General features: G+C 36.3%; 1 protein-coding gene across 3 annotated transcripts; it reads right to left on the bottom strand.

Moving 5' to 3' along the window:
• Positions 1 to 13,919: 13,919 nt before the first annotated feature.
• On the bottom strand, positions 13,920 to 20,274 carry LOC18422850 (silicon efflux transporter LSI2). Of its 3 annotated transcripts, XM_088871278.1 has the most exons (4): positions 18,313 to 20,274; positions 18,016 to 18,192; positions 16,950 to 17,139; positions 13,920 to 14,478 (listed from the first exon to the last, which is right to left on the bottom strand). In XM_088871278.1, exons 1-4 carry the CDS (start codon positions 19,213 to 19,215, stop codon positions 14,210 to 14,212), a joined length of 1,539 nt encoding a protein of 512 aa, XP_088727404.1. In that variant the 5' UTR covers positions 19,216 to 20,274; the 3' UTR covers positions 13,920 to 14,209. The 3 variants fall into 3 exon arrangements, 2 of the variants coding, with proteins under 2 accessions (XP_088727404.1, XP_006827572.1); XR_016058949.1 differs by having other exon boundaries at positions 17,372 to 20,274; XM_006827509.4 differs by having other exon boundaries at positions 18,016 to 20,274.
• Positions 20,275 to 20,972: the final 698 nt, after the last annotated feature.

The following is a 20,972-nucleotide window of genomic DNA, read 5'->3' as shown; positions in this document are numbered from 1 at the left end:
AAATATAACATTGGATTTGGACCCGGATCAGACCCAAAAATCAAAATATTTATATATTTGAATATATTTCATAAATATGTTATATATATACATTATTTAAATATTATAATTATTAAAACATAGTCATATTTATTTAAATATCATTTATTAAATAGTATTTAAATATCACAAGTATTCGAGTCGGTTCCAAGTCGAGTCTACATGGACCAGAACTTGGAACCACCTGCCAAGTCTAAATTTTGAACGCATACTGGACCCAGGTTGAGTCCATCTATCGGGTCTCGGTTCAGGTCCAGATCCGTTCCCACTCCTGGATACCACGATAATTCTTGTCTTTGGGGACAAGGGAAAGGGGATTTTCTGGGACATATTAGAGAGAGATGCTGATTACTCTCTCCTTTTGGTTGGAATTTTTTAGTGTGTAATCCTTCCATCCACATTGCCAATGTAGAGCATATTTCTTGGAACATGTCCCCCCTTCAAAACCCTATTATTGTCCTTATATCTTTTCAGTTTTTGGGTAGTAGGAGTGGTTGTTTGTACTTTATTGCTGATTCCAGTTAGATTTTATGGCCACAACGTAGCAATTTCCATTCTCATTCGTAAAGAGAGATATATCTGTGTGAGAAAATATGAGATGAGACTATTTGCTTTTGCCTCAAAGAGGTCATATTTTTTCGTAGCCATCAAATGTGAAATCAAATCAAATGGCTAGGACTGTTTAATTGATTATGCAAAATGTTCAATAAATTTTTTCTCAAACTTTATGCAGTGTTCTTAGCCACCCAATTTCACATCACTTTTTTCTACAAAAAATAGATGGTCTCATAATATACATTCCCCTTAAGCTTCCATCAAAATATAAAGCTTAACCCTAAATCAAGACCCACTATATACAACAATGAACTTGAATCACAAGGCTCCTCAGAAAATGCTAGTTCATTTTTGCTTCTTGGCAAAGCTTCATTGGGTTATTGATGCTCCCTTTGGAGTCAAACCTGAATGCAAATATAATGATTAACGGTAAGACAATGAAATTTTCCAACATTAAGATTAAGAACAATACATGAATAATACGAGCACGAACATTCTTAATTTTGCATTAATCACCAAATAACATACTTCCCACGAGCTTGGATGGTGGTTTTGAACATGAATATTTTCGGAAGTGAGGAAAGCATTGTTAGTATTTTTGGTTTCAAAAAATACTTGGGTGTATTTCTAAACAACAATATGGTTTTGTGATTCTTTCCTAATCTGTTTTGTGAGAGAGAAAGATGTGGGTTTGAGTCCCACATTGAAGAGATATAGTTTATTGAGTTGTATTTAAGACCATGCAATCTCATTCATTATACCCTTAGTGCAAAGGTGAAAGAAATGGCGCATGTGCGGAGCATGTGAAACGTTCGTGTGCTCCGCCCATGCAGTGCACATGAGTGCTTTAATGGTGCCACTTTGCACTCATCCAACCCACAACGGTCATCTAACCATTAATGTGAAGCGTTTGCATGCTCTGCCCATGCGCACGTGCATGTGTGCGAGTGCACATGAGTGCTTGATGGTTCACTTTGCACTCATCCAACTCATCTAACCATTAATGTGAAGCGTTCGTGTGCTCTACCCATGCGCACGTGTGTGTGCGAGTGCACAAGAGTGCTTGATGGTGTCACACCCCAAGAATTTACAATACTATTATTCCTGAGATGTGACGGACAAAACATATATACATCTATTGATAGGACAAATTTACAGTGGCGAGGTCTTACATAGTAAGTAAAAAAAGCTAGCACAACAACAGTATCTTCCAAGGTTGATCTTGACTAGCACTCAAAATGAATCCGTAGTTATCCTGAAAAAAATGTTTACCATAGTTTGATGAGTTTGGCTACTCAGTAAGTGATCATCATAATCCTAAAAATAATCATGATTGAAAGATATCAATATTTTCCAAAAAGGAGATCTATTAAAAGAAATACATTAACAGGTTCACTTTTATAAAAAAATGCATAATTAAGTACAATTCGAATAATTGAAATGCTTATAACACTTTTAACGGCAGTACATAATTCAAATAATTTCACAAAATACCCTACTGGCGTCGCAAGTAGGTCACCTATATACCCCATCAGCGTCCTGATGGATCCACTTAATCCCTATCGGCGTCCCAGATAGGTCCATTTAATCTCTACGGGTCCACTTATACCTCACCGGCGTACCGGATGAGTCCACTTAATCCCTACCGGCGTCCCAGATAGGTCCACTTATACCTCACCGGCGAACCGGATGAGTCCACTTGCATACTTAAATTATTTCTAAATCTCTTTAAACATTCGAAAGCAGCAATATCATGTACTCAATATATCACTAAAATCATTAATATGAATTTCACTTAAACCATTAATAACAATCACTCTATATAACATTTCAAAAATAACCAATCAAATATCTTGGGCTCAAATTTAGAAAGGTAGCAGTTTGTAAAGGCATTCTAGCATAATTGCCAATTTAATATGTATAGAAAAACTCTTATAAAAATTTAAGAATACAAAATTATCACAATTTATGAGATGTTAATTTGCAAATAAACATTTCACAACAATACTATAATCAATTACAAAAATGTCAATTTTTAAATAATACGGCAGTTATTTGCACACGAATTTTACAATGTCTAAATATTCAAAACAGTAGAAAAAAATATCACAATTTTACTAAAAGCAGAAATATCACATTTATTTCTAACAATAAACAAGAAAAATAAATAAATTTATTTTTCTAATTTACAGCATTCAAAATTTCTAACATAGATAAAATATCACAATTTTTATTAAAAAGATTATTTTTCATGATAATGAGGTCACGTGCGCATAAAATTTATCGCGCCTAAAATTCATGATAATAAGCAAAAATAATTATTTCATTTCATTTTTAAAAAGAATGGATTATTTTTCGAGACAATGAGGTCACTTACACATAAAACTGATAAAATAAAGATCCTAGACGGAAATATCACTATTTATTAAAAATAGACTATTTTTCAGAAAGACGATGTCACTTACACGCAAAACTTATAAAATAAAGATCCTAGACGGAAATATCACTATTTATTAAAAACAGACTATTTTTCAGGAAGACAATGTCACTTACCCACAATTATTTGAGAGGGAGCTTCCGATAAAAAATTCGGTTCGAGAGAGAAGTTCACTGTGTTTCGACCAGAGAGAGAGATCTCAGAATTTTGTTTTAGGGTGGGAGTGCTCACATCCCCTATTTAAATTCTTATAACGTATTATTATATTGTTTTATTACGCTCTACCTCATACCTGAGGTATCGCGTTAAAAGCAGACTTTTATCGTACGAAAACCACGTCCGCTAAAGGACGCTGCCAGCTGTAAGCAGCAGGAGGCAAAAGCAGGCAAACGAATAAAAGTAAAGGCAAAGCAAAAGTTAATCCAAAGCAAAAGTTTTGAAAATAGTGATGGTCCCCAAGGACCATCATACTCAAACAGACCATCACCTATTTAAAAGCATCTTTTCTCCTTTTTTTTTTTTTTTTTTTTTTAAAAATTTTAGGATTGTTACATTCTTCCCCCCTTAAAGAAATTTAGTCATCTAAATTTGTGTACCTGATTACTGAAAAAGATAAGGGTATTTTTCTCTGATTTCGTCTTCTCGTTCCCAAGTCGACTCTTCTCTTGAATGGTACTGCCATAATACACGGACTAAAGGAATCTCCTTGTTACGCAACACTTGCACCCTTCTATCCAGTATCAAAATTGGCTGCTCAATGAATGATAGGTCCTTCCTGATCGGTAAAGGTTCATATTTTAAGATATGGGATGGGTCGGGCTGATATTTTCGTAGTGAAGATACATGAAAGACATTATGGACATTTGCCAATTCGGGTGGTAAGGCAAGTCTATAAGCGACACCTCCGATTCTTTCCAAGATTTCAAATGGTCCGATGTAACGTGGGCTCAACTTTCCTTTCTTGCGAAATCTCATAATGCCCTTTATTGGTGAGATTTTTAGGAAAACTCGATCACCTTCCTCAAATTCAAGATCTCTCTTTCGGTTATCGGCATAACTCTTTTACCGCACTGAGCTGTCTTGAGCCTTTCACGAATTAATGCTATTTTATCTGTGGTTATCTAGACAATTTCTGGCCCGAAAAGCTTTCTTTCACCAACCTCGTCCCAACATATGGGTGACCTGCATTTTCTTCCATATAGGACTTCATATGGTGCCATTTGAATACTGGCTTAGAAGCTATTATTATAAGCAAACTCAATCAGGGGTAAATGGTCTGATACCATAATTGTCACACCCCAAGAATTTACAATACTATTATTCCTGAGATGTGACGGACAAAACATATATACATCTATTGATAGGACAAATTTACAGTGGCGAGGTCTTACATAGTAAGTAAAGAAAGCTAGCACAACAACAGTATCTTCCAAGGTTGATCTTGACTAGCACTCAAAATGAATCCGTAGTTATCCTGAAAAAAATGTTTACCATAGTTTGATGAGTTTGGCTACTCAGTAAGTGATCATCATAATCCTAAAAATAATCATGATTGAAAGATATCAATATTTTCCAAAAATGAGATCTATTAATAGAAATACATTAACAGGTTCACTTTTAAAAAAAAATGCATAATTAAGTACAATTCGAATAATTGAAATGCTTATAACACTTTTAACGGCAGTACATAATTCAAAGGATTTCACAAAATACCCTACTGGCGTCCCAAGTAGGTCACCTATATACCCCATCAGCGTCCTGATGGGTCCACTTAATCCCTATCGACGTCCCAGATAGGTCCACTTAATCTCTGCAGGTCCACTTATACCTCACCGGCGTACCGGATAAGTCCACTTAATCCATACCGGCGTCCCAGATAGGTCCACTTATACCTCACCGGCGAACCGGATGAGTCCACTTGCATACTTAAATTATTTCTAAATCTCTTTAAACATTCAAAAGCAGCAATATCATGTACTCAACATATCACTAAAATCATTAATATGAATTTCACTTAAACCATTAATAACAATCACTCTATATAACATTTCAAAAATAACCAATCAAATATCTTGGGCTCAAATTTAGAAAGGTAGCAGTTTGTAAAGGCATTCTCGCATAATTGCCAATTTAATATGTATAGAAAAACTCTTATAAAAATTCAAGAATACAAAATTATCACAATTTATGGGATGTTAATTTGTAAATAAACATTTCACAACAATACTATAATCAATTGCAAAAATGTCAATTTTTAAATAATACGGCAGTTATTTGCACACGAATTTTACAATGTCTAAATATTCAAAACAGTAGAAAGAAATATCACAATTTTACTAAAAGCAGAAATATCACATTTATTTCTAACAATAAACAAGAAAAATAAATAAATTTATTTTTCTAATTTACAGCATTCAAAATTTCTAACATAGATAAAATATCACAATTTTTATTAAAAAGATTATTTTTCATGATAATGAAGTCACGTGTGCATAAAATTTATCGCGCCTAAAATTCATGATAATAAGCAGAAATAATTATTTCATTTCATTTTTAAAAAGAATGGATTATTTTTCGAGACAATGAGGTCACTTACACATAAAACTGATAAAATAAAGATCCTAGACGGAAATATCACTATTTATTAAAATAGACTATTTTTCAGAAAGACGATGTCACTTACACGCAAAACTTATAAAATAAAGATCCTAGACGGAAATATCACTATTTATTAAAAACAGACTATTTTTCAGGAAGACAATGTCACTTACCCACAATTATTTGAGAGGGAGCTTCCGATAAAAAATTCGGTTCGAGAGAGAAGTTCACTGTGTTTCGACAAGAGAGAGAGATCTTAAAATTTTGTTTTAGGGTGGGAGTGCTCACATCCCCTATTTAAATTCTTATAACATATTATTATATTGTTTTATTATGCTCTACTTCATACCTGAGGTGTCGCGTTAAAAGCAGACTTTTATCGTACGAAAACCACGTCCGCTAAAGGACGCTGCCAGCTGCAAGCACCAGGAGGCAAAAGCAGGCAAAGGAAAAAAAAGTAAAGGCAAAGCAAAAGTTAATCCAAAGCAAAAGTTTTGAAAATAGTGATGGTCCCCAAGGACCATCATACTCAAACAGACCATCACCTATTTAAAAGCATCTTTTCTCCATTTTTTTTTTTTTTTTTTTTTTTTTTTTTTTTTTTAATTTTAGGATTGTTACAGATGGTGCACTTTGCACTCATCCAACCCACAACGGTCATCTAACAGCGTTCGCGTGCTCTGTCCATGCACGTGTGTGTGCGAGTGCACATGAGTGCTTGATGGTGCACTTTGCACTCATCCAACCCACAACGGTCATCTAAACTTTTAATGTGAAGTGTTCGCGTGCTCTGCCCATGTGCATGCGTGTGCGAGGGCACAAGAGTGCTTGATGGGTGCACTTTGCACTCATCCAACCCACAACGCTCATCTATAGGGTTTTTTCTTCATACGAGTAAATGTGGTGGCTCTATGAAATGGGGTTTTTTCTTCATATGAAATCGTATCTTTTTATGCTTTTGCATCTTTCGCGTGCTCCGCCTATGTGCACGTACGTGTGTGAGGGCGCAAGAGTGCTTGATAGTGCACTTTGCACTCATCCAACCCACAACGGCTATCTAATCGTTGATGAAATGGAGGCCTTTCACGTGCTCCGCCTACGTGCACGTACGTGTGTGAGGGCACAAGAGCGCTTGATGGTGCACTTTGCACTCATCCAACCCACAACGGCCATCTAATAGTTGATGAAATGCCTTTCACGTGGTCCGCTTGCGTACAAGTGCGTGTGTGAGGGCACAAGAGTGCTTGATGGTGCACTTTACACTCATCCAACCCACAACGGCTATCTAATCGTTGATGAAATGGAGGCAAAAGGAGACTGTAACAACAACCATTAAGTGAGTTAAGGGGCTGCATGTAATTTGTAACTGTTGGTGGTCCAGATTAATACCACTACAGTAAATATGTAGCCTCATTGTGGTTGCTCTATAAAATGGGGTTTTTTCTTCATATGAGATCATATCTTTTACGGCTTTTGCATCCTTCTCCATAGATCATTCTTTGCAAATTCCAGTAAGCGTTTTGTGAACTCAACTCTCTCTACTTGATTTTATCACTTCCTCTCTCTAAACTTTTATAAGACTCTGGTATCTAGTGTGTGGGTTCCAAGCGTGGGTGCATAGATCTAATGAACATTGAAAAAATATCTTTGTCTTCATGTATCTCGAGGACAAGTTGCCCTTCTTATGCACATCAAATACTCTATCAAAAGAGGGCAAATATCGTCTTGAGATAACGCTCATGTGTGCCTGAAAACAAGAAGAGTTCAAAATCTCATTTTTGAAATCGTACTATATTTTTTCCCCAATTTCACCCACCATATTCTAACAAGCAACAGCCATGAGTTGTTTCAAGAATTGGTTCAAGCTCAAGATTGTATTTGAAACGTAGGAGTGAGCACTATTATCCTTAATGAAAAGGTCATACTTGAGCACAAGACGAGCAAACCAACCATGCTTGGTTGGATACGCTTAGGGGTGGCAATCGGATTGGATCAAGATCCATGTTTTGGAACCGGCAAGTCAAGTCAAGACCCAAATGCTTGGACCCGACCTAAGTCAGGTTCGGGTCGGGGTTTGGCATGGACCTGGGTAAGGTTAGGTCGACCTGGTGTGTATATATATATTTATATATATAGAGGAAAATACTAGAAAACGTTTATTGGGTAAAATGAACAGTGATTTCACCTACCATCATCGACGTTCGAAGTTCATCGTACGGTCACGATTGCCCAATAGTGTTTCATTTTTAATTGTTTTTTTATAAATAGGAATGACTTGAAATTTGGAGCGTGTGTTTATAAAAAATAAGAGAATCTACAAAAAATATTTTACATGAAAAAACTGACCAAGATACCCCCGAAAAGTTTCAAGAGTATTTTGGTTAATATGTTTTTTGTAAATTATTTGTTTATATTTTTATTAGGTACATCTCACTAAAATGTATATACACTCTAAATTTCAGGTCATTCCGATTTGTAAAAAAAAATGAAAAATGAAACACTACAGGACAATCATGACCACGAGATGAATTTTGGACTGTGACGAGGGTAGACGAAATCACTATTTATTTTTGCCTATAGGCGTTAGGAAGACTTTAGGAGAAAATAAACAGTGATTTCGCCTACCCTCATCATCGTCCAAAGTTCATCACATGGTCACAATTATTCGGCAATGTTTCATTTTTCATTTTTTTTTTCTACAAATTAGAATGACCTGAAATTTAGAGCGTGTGTTTATTAAAACTAGGTGAATCTACGAAAAATATCAAAAAAAATGTTTTGCATGAAAACAATTAATCAAAATACCCCCAAAACGTTTTGGGGGTATTTTGGTCAATTTTGATTTCACGAATTATTTTTTTATATATTTTTATTAAATGTCCCTCACTAAGATGTACACAGGGTCCAAATTTCAAATCATTCTGATTTATAAAAAAAAAAAATGAAACACTATCAGACAATCGTGACCGTGCGATGAACTTTGAACAGTGATGATGATAGATAAAATCACTGTTCATTTTCACCTATAGACGTTGTGAAGACTTTTCAATATATATATATATATATATATATATATATATATATATGGAAAAAGTTTATATAAAGTTGTAACTTTAAAATGTAGAACTCCAAATGCACTTCAAAAATCTATCAGAAAGTTGTTTTAATATTGAAAAACCATCTAATTGATCATCTCGACATTGGAATATATGAATATGAAAAAAAAAATATTTTGAGTCCCGAAAATAGTGCATCTTGCAACATATTATCTAAACCATCCATCTTCAAGATTTTCATATGTTTATAAATCTACTTGATTTTAACCATTTTTGGAGTTTAAAATTTTCTAATTAGATATGAAAATGGATTCCAACATAATCCTAAAAATATTTTAAAATAAAATTATATATGATGATAAAATTTAGAGGTGCGTCTTCACCCGCGCACGCGCACACACACACACACACATATATATATATATATATATATATGTCTTCATCATTTATTTTAGGTACAAGGTCTTGATCATTTTTAGTGTAAAATCCAATGGATAGAAGTTTATCCCAATATTCGAGAAATTTTATTTCAGATATTGTGCGCAATCAATGACACATCCGCAGCCACCCGATTTCAAATCCCATTAGTCAATAGTACTTGTAGCCTCCTTGTATCAAAATTAAATGGTATCCATATATACATTTCTTGTATAAAACAAGTGTATAATTTATTTCTTTTAATTTCTAGAGTCCAGGTTGGATTTGGGTTCAAATGAGTTGGACTTGACCTAGGCCCGGGTCGCACTAGGGTCCAAGTTACTAGGACCTGACCTAGGTCCAGGTCGGGTCCAAGTCCACGAAAAACTCTTCCGAGTCCTGGTTTCGGAGAAAGGCCCATGTCGGGTTCATGTAAAACTTAGATTCAAGAAAGGCCCTTCTCGTGGTTTGGGCACGTGAGGTCTAGAGAGAGAAGTTACGAGCTGGGCACAGGGGATTTCAGGAGATGAAGGTGTAGTGAGATGAACAAATTCAGGTGGTGGGTCAAAGGAACAGTCGACAGTTCAGTTGTAAAGGTTGAGAAAACAGGAGGAGAGACGAGTTGGGTTTCATGGCCCAATGGCAAAGATCGAGGAAGGGTGGTTTTGAGACTAGCACCAGAGGAGAGAGCAGACAGAGAAAGAAAGCCAGGGGGGCCTCATGAATAAATATCAAGAAACCTTTGTAAAATAGCGCATATAAAGCCAGAACAGATTCATATGGTTAATGTTCCACCGAAGAACCTCATTTTATCAGCAAGTCTCAAGGACTTGAAAGAACACAGGAAGCTTTGAATCATAGAATTTCTCTTTTTGTTGCAACAATAAACGATTCTGGAAGAGTACTCGAATTACTTTGTACATGATTGACATTATTATACCCAACTGAATATTGAATGATCCTGAACGGGGGAGCAGTTTAAGTGGTTGAAAACTCTTGAAATATAGTAGTGTTGTATGCCTTTCAGACTTAAATCAGGTCCGAGTTCCGAAACTTCAGTAATTATATGCTATTAAATGTATCAACCTGACGAAAAACTTAACATAGCTAGAATGCAGCATTTCCCAATGGAATTAACGCATCACTAGTATACATCATCACAACAACAACATACTATTAGCTGAATTGTAACAGAAGGATTTGAGAAAATTTAAGAACGCCCCTTAACCCAAGTCTTAAAACCATTTACTGAGACATCATTTGATCATTTGGGCCAATAGTCACATATGGTATTGTGCTTACGGATAATACAAAAGTACAAGGTCAATAAGTACGCCATTGTTTATTATGGTAACTACTTATATTGTGCTTTATCATACAATACTTGGCAATGCTCCAGAGTCTCAAGCACAGCTGGCTTGAAGGGTCTTCAGAAAATAAAATAAAGTAAAATTGAGAAAACTAAAATTTACCAAGCCTTGCAAAACTTAGAATTACTTCAGAAAACTCAAAAGTTTTATTATGACCCCACAAAACAGATCGGGCCTTGCTTGGCCATCCAAAGACCAGAGCAGACTCGAGATAGTCCACAAATCTATGGCAATTGGACCATTAACCTCTATAAAGAATAAGGCGAGGATTAATTGAATAGTTGTCAGTCCCAGTCATAGGAGTACAAAAGAGGGGGACCTTAGCAGAAGGAATTGATGAACCACTTGAGGATCCCCTGCAAGTCTTAGAAATCTGGTGGTACTATGGAGTCGATGTACTAAAACGAACTCAGTTGTTGCAATAGAACAAAGCCAACGGAAATAAGGGCTCATTAAGCGTTTAAAGAAACTCGATTGCTGGAAACAGTGTCATAGTAAGATTCGTGACTCTTAAGTATGGGTCAATTCAAGAGAAAGGCAGGGAAGAGTCATGGACATGCATAGATGATTTTCAATGAAATATTTTCAGGTCATACGCAGATGGACATATGAAACTGTGGATCCCCTCCTCAATTTCAAAGCGATACTTGGTGAATTCTGTACAAAAGGGCATGTACTAAAGCAATACCTTGGCTTCAAGCTGATGGCGCCCATATCACTACATTGTCATCACCAAGAAATAAATTCAATTAGTGAACAAAAAACCTCTAAATTGTGCATTCACATGCGCACATATATATAGATCCCCACATGCGTGCCTAATAAAACAAGGCATCTCAAGCTTTTCTCTAAATATCTAATTTATAAAAATGACCAACACAATCATCATCATCATCATAGCCTTTTTCCAATTAATTGAGGTTGGCTACACGAATCCTGGTCCACCATCCTGCTCTATTTAAGGCCATACCCTCAGTGAGGCCATAAGTCCCCATATCTTTTCGGAATACTTTCAATCACGCTCTTTTGGACCAACCCCTTGCCATTTTCAATCCTTCCACTTGAACTAACTTGCATCTCCTAACAGGTGTTGTACTGGGTCGACGTCACATATGGCCAGCCCACCTAAGTCTAATCTCTATCCTCTTATCGCTTATTGATGCCACACCTAAACTTTCTTGAATGGATTCATTCTGAATTCTATCCCTTCTTGTGTTGCCACTCATCCATCTCAACGTCCTCATCTCTGTTACACTCATTTTATGAATATATTATTTTTTGTCCGCCCACCATTCCGCCCCATAAAGCAAAACTGGTCTTGCAATCCTAAATGATAAATTTTGGCCAAACATTCTTTGAGTTTTGGCCGTTAAGGTAGAATCACCGCTGAATTTTCTAAATACATAAAAATGAAATTCAAAAAACTAAAACAACAGTTACATATCACCATTGTCCAAAATGTTTATAGAACGAATACAAAATATGATAGGATGGCATTGCACTTTTTCCAAATACAAACAAATTGAGCCTGCTAAGAATACCACCAATAAGGAGAGATGCACAATCAAATTTGCTTCCTTCTCTCACTCTCTTTAATTTTCAAGGAGGCGAAGCAGTCATTTCCAAAATACACAAGCATTTTAGGCCTTCCAAACCACATATAGAAAAAATTCCGCATCATTCCAACTATTTCTACAATAACAGGTAACATACTAATTTACACAAATAAGAAGAAAGGTTATACCGTCAAAAAAATTTGGAACCAGAATACTTACAAATAGGGGTTTTTCATCATGAAAGCATACATCCAAGCAAATACATGCATATTTGGATATGCATACAAGTAGACAGACTGGCACACCTTTACATGCATAGATGGTCATAGGAAGGATTGGTCTCATATGTATCGAGCACTCAATAATCTACATGGGCAAGTATGGAAGCATGTATGCACCTCTGCGTATAGAGCATAACATGGATTCATGAATTCACTTGTGCATGCATGTACCTATGTTAAATTATAGATATATAAAAGAAAAACTTCAACATAGAAATATAAATGAAAAAAAGGAAAAATTAGAAACATATCTAAAAAACAGGGGAGAATATGCTAGATACCTGAACAGTAGCTTGTTGCACCTGAAGATCTGCTGTTACAATAGCGGAAGCAGCAGCATTTACAGTCTTAACACTGCTATTACCATTATTCCACATATTTCCACCTAGAAAACCCCTAAATTCTCAAAAACACCAAAACACTGTAAATCACACTCTATAAAAGAAACAACCAGATAGGAAAAACAGCCAACAAAACCCCTAATTCAATCAATATCTTCACAATACAATCCAGCATGTAAAAAAACCACAAATCCTTGGCAAACTCCACTAAAAAAGCTACAACCTGTAGAAATGGCATAGAATTAGGCTTAGAAAACCCCAGATCCATGAAATCACAGGAATTCTCAACAAAAAAGAGAAATTAGTAAAAACCCATGGAGCATTAGGGCACTAGGACTGGCAAAGAGAAAGGGTAGGGTTTCCAGAGGAGCATCAAAAAGGAGGAGAAAGGGCCTTTTTCTTCACCAGACCCAAAGCCCTAATTCTCCTCAGTTTCTCACTAATTTGTCTTTTTTGTTGAGAATTCCTGTGATTTCATGGATCTGGGGTTTTCTAAGCCTAGTTCTACTCCATTTCTCACTTGTTGTAGCTATTTTAGTGGTATTTGAGGAGGATTTGTTAATTAAGGGGTTTTCTGATTTATTGCAATGCTGGATTGTGCTTATTGGGAGATATTGATTTAACTGGGGGTTTTGTTGCACCCGATAATCTGCAGCTACAATAGCGGAAGCAGCAGCAGCATTGTTATTCATTATTCCACATATTTCCACCTAGAAAACCCATAAATTCTCAGAAACACCAAAACACTGTAAATCTCACTCTATAAAGGAAAAAACCTGGTTGGAAAAACAACCAACAAAACCCACAGTTCAATCAATATCTCCACAATAAGCGCAATCCAGCATGGAAACAAACCAGAAAAACCCCAAATTTACAAATCCTTAGCAAACTCTACTAAAAAGGCTACAACCAGTGAGATATGGAGTAGAATTAGGGCTAGAAAACCCCAGATCAATGAAATCACAGGAATTCTCAACAAAAAACAAGAAATTTGTAAGAAACTGAGGAGGATTAGGGCACTGGGGCTGGTAAAGAAAAAGGCTAGGGTTTTCAGAGGAGCATCAAAAAGGAGGAGCAAAGGTGAATAGCTCAAATCATTGAATATAAGACATTTTTATAAGGTGAATAGTTTAAATCATTGAATATAAGACATTTTTTGGACGATGGTATCTTTCTCCTTACAGTGGTGTAGTCCCTATACCTACTACATTTGCTGAATTAACTTAGATTTAATAATATATCGCCTTATAAAAATGACATACCAAAATATTTGTTTTTTCACTATTGGGATATTTATCCATTTATTCAAAGTTTCTCATACATTGCCAATCCAAATCGGAAATCCACGATTTTCAATACCCAAATCCACCTTTTTAAATTTCTGATCCCATTATTATGGCTGATCACAATTAATCCATGGACAAAACCCCAAAGCCACCTTTGTACAACCAAGCCTTCCCCCATTTTCTCGCAATTTTATTATTCGTTTTAACACAAGAAACAAAACAAAAGCAAGAATTTACATGGAAGACAACCATTCCCACAAAAAAAGGGGCCCTTTAGACACCCCTTATGAGAGGCAACCCTATAGCAATCACTATAATTGTAGAGGGAAGTCCAAATCTTATGTGGGTCCAAAAGGAGAGGGTGTAGCCAAACAGCTGAGTGCGCCTAGCTTGCTCGCAGACGATCAAGTTGGCGGCAGATCCCAGTAATGAGAGGTTCCCTGCCACTGTGCTCACCCACGCCAGGATGAGCCACGCACGTGTTGCTTTCCCTGCAGAGATTGAGGCCGCTGATGCTGCCACACGAGCGCCGAGGAGGAGAACTGAGGCCATGTATTTTCAGAGAGAGAGAGAGAGAGAGAGAGAGTCATTAGGGATGTGAAGTGGTGATTACATTACTGATGATGAAATAAAATTTAATTGAATGGAATACTTTTTATTAAGACCTTGTCGAATGGGAGTTTAGGTCAATGTGGTCAAGTCAAAGAGAAGTTAACATTGAGAGAGATGATTTTGGTAACATGATGGTCACGAGAGTTATCAACATCCCATCAATTTGATTGATTGGTGACACAGGGAGAGTGGGTACTACCAAAGACTTCATTAATTCATTGGCATCCCACTATCAATCCCCTACTATCAAAACTGTTTGGGAAAATGATTATCCATGTCACCATAATATGGTAATTTGATCATATAGATCACATCCTATATCTTCCCATGTATAAAGTGTATCATAATAAAGGTGCTTTCTTTTTGTGCATGATAGAGAGGGAAACAGTATTTTTGGGCATTCACTATGAATAACTCCAAAATAAACCATGCCTCAAATGATACAGTGTGTACTAAACATGGCGGGTATTTTTAGTTCCTAGGATGTGCTACAAAAGGCAGTGATTTGAAACAGGAATTGAGTACCCACTCACTTCCCAAGAAAACTGAGCTAGATGGTTGATTCCAATCCATCTCAGTTGAGCTGGGGGAATCAGGCAATTAGAGGTTCCTTGAGCTAGAATCACAGACCTCCCGATCTCGATCGACTTCGTTGATACTGAATCGTATCGACGATTTTCAAATCACTGACAAAAAAACCCATGACAGAAGCTACTATAAAGCTTGCACCTATAACAGAATCTGTCACTGTTTTGCAAGAAAACTGCACCACTCAATTCTAAAGCTTGCACCTATAAATAAATCACTAGGTCATCTCCAATCCACCTCAATGGGGATTTTATTTCTAACAATATCCTAAAGGGACATAACTTAGGCATGAGAACATCCAAGACTCTTATGGAGTAAGCTTGCTCCATTCCCTCAAAGAAAAGATTAATACATTATAAGAATTTGATAGTATATGCTGCTGATAAAATCAGTCTAATCTATAGTATATGTTGCACATTGTTCCCTTTACAATATTTGAATACTTTGAACCATTGTTTGCAAAATCGCCCGATCTAACCGCTAACCACCCAGTTAGATCGGAACCGGCCAATGGCTGGTTCTAGTTTTGGGTGGTTAGGGTGATCAACCAGTATTTTAAAAAAAATTCAAAAAAATGTATATAAATTCTCAAAAATAAGGAATTTGATTTGTAATGCAGTTTTTAAATATTCTTTACATTATGGTAAAGATTAAAAATTGTTTTGGTCATTAATACTCACTTTTATATTTTCCCATCTTTTTTAGAAAATTTTAAAAATAGCCCTTAGAAATATAAAATGGGTTAAAATCCATTTTTTTCATTAATTTTCAACTTCATTTGAATGTGTTTTGTTTTAATCATTCTCTATATTCCTTTCATATGTAAGTAGATTATTCTTTGCATTTTTTTTCAACAATTTTTTGACCGCCCGAGACTTGCCTGGTTAGAGCGGCTGAATCAGCCGGTTTACCGGTTAGGCCGGTTAAAGTGCTTCTAGACCCATGTCTGGTTAACCGTTCTGGTTCGATTTTGTGAACATTGCTTTGAACATATCATTATGTTTTTAAATGGCAATAATTTAATACTAACAGTTCATGAAATGAAATTTGAGGACATAAATGTCTTGGCCCCATGGTGTTATATGAAGAATGGCGCTCTGAAGTGTATGTTACCCACCTTCCAATTCATGATATAAATACGAAAAGCTACTAACAAAGAGGTTTCTCATGTTGGAAATTTATGGGTTGGGTAGAAATAAACTTGTTTGGATTTGCAAGAACAAATTTAGCCGGAATGGTGCAACATCAGTCTAAAATATCATCAAATTTATAAAGAGTAAAAATAAAGATGCTAAAAGCATCATTCTTTAACAATACCTATGCAGTTCAACCTGTCAAAACTTGATGTAGAAGAAACAACGGTGAACAGACCAAGGCAAAAGAGATTCCCCATTCCTTCCCATTTTGAAGTTTAAACTAAAAATCAAATAAATAAATTTTCATGCAAAATGTAAATTTCCACAAAATATTCTTTGCATAATAAGAACTTATCATGAATTTCTTTTCGAAGTTGAGGAATATTGATGCGTCTCAATGAAAATAACAGACATGGCATTATATCAATGTCCAATGGACAACAGAATACGTAGTTCACTGAGTTTGTGAATGTCCTGCAAACGGTGGATGGTGATGCACAAAGAGTGGGATTCAACATTGCATTTTTGTCATATTCCTGTGTGTTCGACTATATCTCCATAACTAGCTCGTTACATTGGACGGTCATGGTCCCTATGGACTCCGGCTTTTCATAGTTCCTGGGAGCATAATATACATTTCCTAAAGGAAAGGCTGAAAAAAGTGGACAGAAACTTACCTGTGGGGACATTCGAAGCGATGTTAGAGAGCACGACAATTACTATAGCAAGAACTGCAACCCCACCAATGCTATCTATCCTTGCATGAGGCTCCATGAAATCCCAAACAGCACTGGGAATTCCAGTCTTGTTGAATCCATCAACAGTGATGAACATGCCACTAAAGAACACCAAAAGGGAATAGGAAACCTGGCTTGGGACATCATTCGAACCCAGTCAAGATATGTGCAACTTCTCTTACTAAGAATCAATGAGAATAATCAACTAAAACATTGAACAGACAAATTCCAAATGATCTTTGATAATTAAGAGTTTAGATATAAGGGAAACTATACTATAATCTAATTGGCTATGGAAAAGCATGGTGATATAGTCCATTGGGGTCATAACTCATAACTGCTTGGTGAAGAGAGGGACCCACCAGAACAGATTTCTTCCAGGTGGATTCTTTCAGAAGACCCAAAATTCAGGGCATCTCATAGAAAATCCGGAACTTTGTGAGAAACTGGAAATATTTTGTCAAGAAGGTGCATCTCACTGGAGAAATTTGCATATAACAATCACCTCTGGAGACAATAAGGTGGATGACCTGCTTTCCAATTTCTACCTCACGGTATTGTTTAGAAGTTTTATAAGAAAACGAAAAGAATCAAACCATTATTTATTTCCAAAATTCAATCAAGAAGCATGTTATCTTTATTTAAGCAGATGAAAAGATGAAAACTTAACCCTTTGAATTTGACTTAAAAAAGGAAAATAAAATTTTTATACTTCAAAGGCCCAAAGAATTCAACTGTCTTGTAGTGCAAAATGGAAAGAGTCAACTAGAAAGCTTGAGATCATCACAGAAGTAGAAGACAGGGATGAAACTCTAAGCTGTACATATTGAAGCCAGAAAAGGAAAAGAAGTTTTATCTACCTAAGAGATGAATTCAGCTCTCTTGCACGGAAATTTGCAAATAATCAGGTAAAAAGTCTGCAATATTCATATAAACAGAAGCAAAAAAAAAAAACAGGGAAAAAAGGGAGATTTTATTCAGGTAAGAGAAACGAAGAGAAATCGACCTTCTCAAGGCTAGGTCGAGCATCTTTGAAATCAAGAACCACAAGGGCCAAAGCAGCAGTGATAGCAGTCCATGACATGTTCATACCCATTAATAATGCCACAAGCATCCCAACAGTCACAAGATAAACACAAACCTTCCAAATAACCTTCCTCCATCTTTCAAGAAAACCTTCCTTCTCATCAGAAGTGGAATGAACTGAGCCCATCTCTCTCGAGCCATTCATCACACTAGGGGGCCTAGAAAACTTTCTTGAAGAAACCCCATCTTCTCGTCCAGTACACCCCACCTGATCCACAGTTTCAGGTTCAACTCCTTTCCCAATTCCACGTATATTATCAGTCTCACTAGCACTCGTTCTACTCCTCATGATTTCAATATCACCCACACTCACTCGATTCCTCAAACTTTCAGCCATACCCAATTCACCATTAACAGATGGACTCTCCACCCCACCATCGATATCTTGAGAAGCTGTGGACGTCAGATGCGACATGGTGGCCGGTGAAAATTGATGAGAGTTCACTTCATCCTCTGCAATTGCTTCTGACATTGCACCTTCCTCATCCTTTTCGATCGATAAAATCTTCCAAAACATAGCCAAAAGAATGAGGGCATTAATAACAATTCCAACAAGCATGGCAGGGATTATCCCTTTCAAGAATTTACCAAAAGATATGCCGCTCTGAACTGCTATGACCAAGTTTTGAGGGTTCCCAATGGGAGTTGCTGAGGACCCAATATTTGCACTAGAGGCCAATGCAAGGAGGAATGGTTGAGGGGGTAGATTATTTTGTCGGGCTATCTTCAGTACAAATTCAGTTAAAACTACACAGCATGTGTCATTGGTGAACAGGGCACTAGCTAGAGCTGAAACCAGACAAATTCTAACGAGAAGGTCTTTACCTCCTTTACTCTTCCAAGAAAGAAATTTGCCCAAGTATTTAAACATGTCAGCCCTCTCGAGATATATACTAACCACCATGGTTCCAAAGAGAAGACCAAGGATTGGGAGATCAATAGCTTCATACGCCTGCTCTGGTGTTACAACTCGAAAGATAACCATTAGCATGGCTCCTAAGAGGGAACCAGCCGTCCGACCAATAGGAAGAAAGGGAACAGCAGGGAAAACTGCTAGGACCCAAAACATAGAAAAGGCTATTGTACCCAAAACAACTTTTACAGTGGTTGCTAGGGCCATTTCTGAAGCAAATTATTGGTGAAGCTTTAGAAACTCTTCCACACCTTTAAAGGGCGCAGAAATCTAAAAACAAAAGACCACACCTTTAAAGGAACCAGAAATTGAAAGACAAAAGACCACACCTTTAAAGGACCCAGAAATCGAAAGACAAAAGACCCTCAATTTAAAGACCCATGAGAACAAAAGGTTGGATGCAAGTATAGGTCATAATATTTGAGATTGAGGAAAGGGTACAATGTACTAAAATAAGGATTGTGAGCCCAAAACCATGTCTTTCTTCTATAACCAAATCGAGAAAGAAGGGCGATACGCTCTGAACCAATAATGGGATATCAAAATGTGCTTAAGCTTAATTATCAGGACGCAGAGCTCCACTATGTGTATTCTGCATTAGAGTTCATAATACCAACAGCCCAAATTCATGGACAAGAAGACAATAAAAATCCCAACTACTTGCATTTCATTTAGGATTGAGATATAAGCAGAATTTAAAATGAACAAAATAGCAAATTCCAGATAACTAAATTGGACAGTTTTCTTCGCAATGCAAGTAGTTCTGAAACTCAATAACACAGAAACCCGAGCTTTCCACTGTCAAATTGGATCGAGAGCAATGCATGGAAGAAGAACGCAAAACCAATGATTTTTCCATCAAAATGAAGAACGGAAAGCCATAATCTTATGAAACTCGAAAACTAAAAAACCCAACGTTCTTTTTGACTTCTACGATTAATTAGGACAGAGAATCATCTTCTGAAATTGAGAACCCAAAAAGCTTAAGTCTGCTCTATCAAAATGGTACAAAAAGTGAGAGAAACTGAAAAACCAGTATCTCAAGTTTCCTCCATTCAAGATGGATACAAGAAAGAGCAAAACCTTTTAAAACTCGAAAATCCAACGTCCTTTTGGATCATATCGGATAAACTTTACTGCCGAAAACCCAAAAGAGAATCATGTCAAGAGACAGAAACTTACTGGCCTTTAGAGAGACAGAGTACGTACGTGTGCGCTATTGATGAGAGAGAAAGGAAATTTTTTCGTTACCATACACTCCGTTCCAGCTTTCTAAGATTTGGCACCTCTATATATAGGCCTTACCCATCCATATTTTCAATATTGTCCTTGTATTTAATTATTTTGGGAAATGTTGTACTATGGTGTTGGTCCAATATTTTTTTAATTTTTTACTACTTATTAATTTTAATTAAACAGATCAAAAAGGCCATTTTTTAATAAAACAATAAAATAAATTTTGAGTGCGGCGTGTATACAGCCCAAGCTTTAAACAATTAAAGTAAAGTACACCTTCAAATAGTATTGAGAAATGTAGTTTGAATATTGGATTTACGCAATAAGCATGGGTGTAAACTGGCCAACGTGTTGGGCGATAGAATTCGCGGTGTTAGGCTCTCAAACTCGAGTTTTATAAACACCAGGGTAAAAGGATCTCTTCCCCTGATCTATGAAAAAAAGAGACAAAAAAAAATAATTTAAAAATAAATCAGAAAAAAAATGGAAATCTTTGTGATAGCCTTAAAATATATTTTCATCTTTAATTATAAAATTTCTAGTTTTAAAAATAGTGTATCTCTATCAAATCTATAAAAGCTTGAAAATCTATTTTTTTCTCATGTCCATGCATCTTGATGTCGAGATAATCAATTTGAAGATATTTCGGCATCAAAGCAGCTTCTTCTAGTAAAATTTGTGAGGTGGGCTCTAATTTGATTATTTAGAGCCTTGGCTCTATATAAACT

Source organism: Amborella trichopoda, chromosome 7 (genome assembly GCF_054954075.1).
Source record: "Amborella trichopoda isolate Santa Cruz 75 chromosome 7, AtrichopodaSantaCruz75HAP2 v2.0, whole genome shotgun sequence".
Lineage (NCBI taxonomy): Eukaryota > Viridiplantae > Streptophyta > Magnoliopsida > Amborellales > Amborellaceae > Amborella > Amborella trichopoda.
The sequence above is the reverse complement of the archived record's forward strand: the minus strand, read 5'-3'. Positions and strand labels throughout refer to the sequence as shown.

Bases quoted from the DNA above. Each gene is read 5' to 3' on its own strand.
- LOC18422850 (XM_006827509.4), bottom strand. From the start codon at position 19,215: ATGGCCCTAGCAACCACTGTAAAAGTTGTTTTGGGTACAATAGCCTTT. The intron at 17,140-18,015 runs GTCGATTTCTCT...GTCCCAAGCCAG, and splicing joins CTCGACCTAGCCTTGAGAAG to GTTTCCTATTCCCTTTTGGT. The intron at 14,479-16,949 runs GTAAGTTTCTGT...ACATGGCCTCAG, and splicing joins CGCTTCGAATGTCCCCACAG to TTCTCCTCCTCGGCGCTCGT.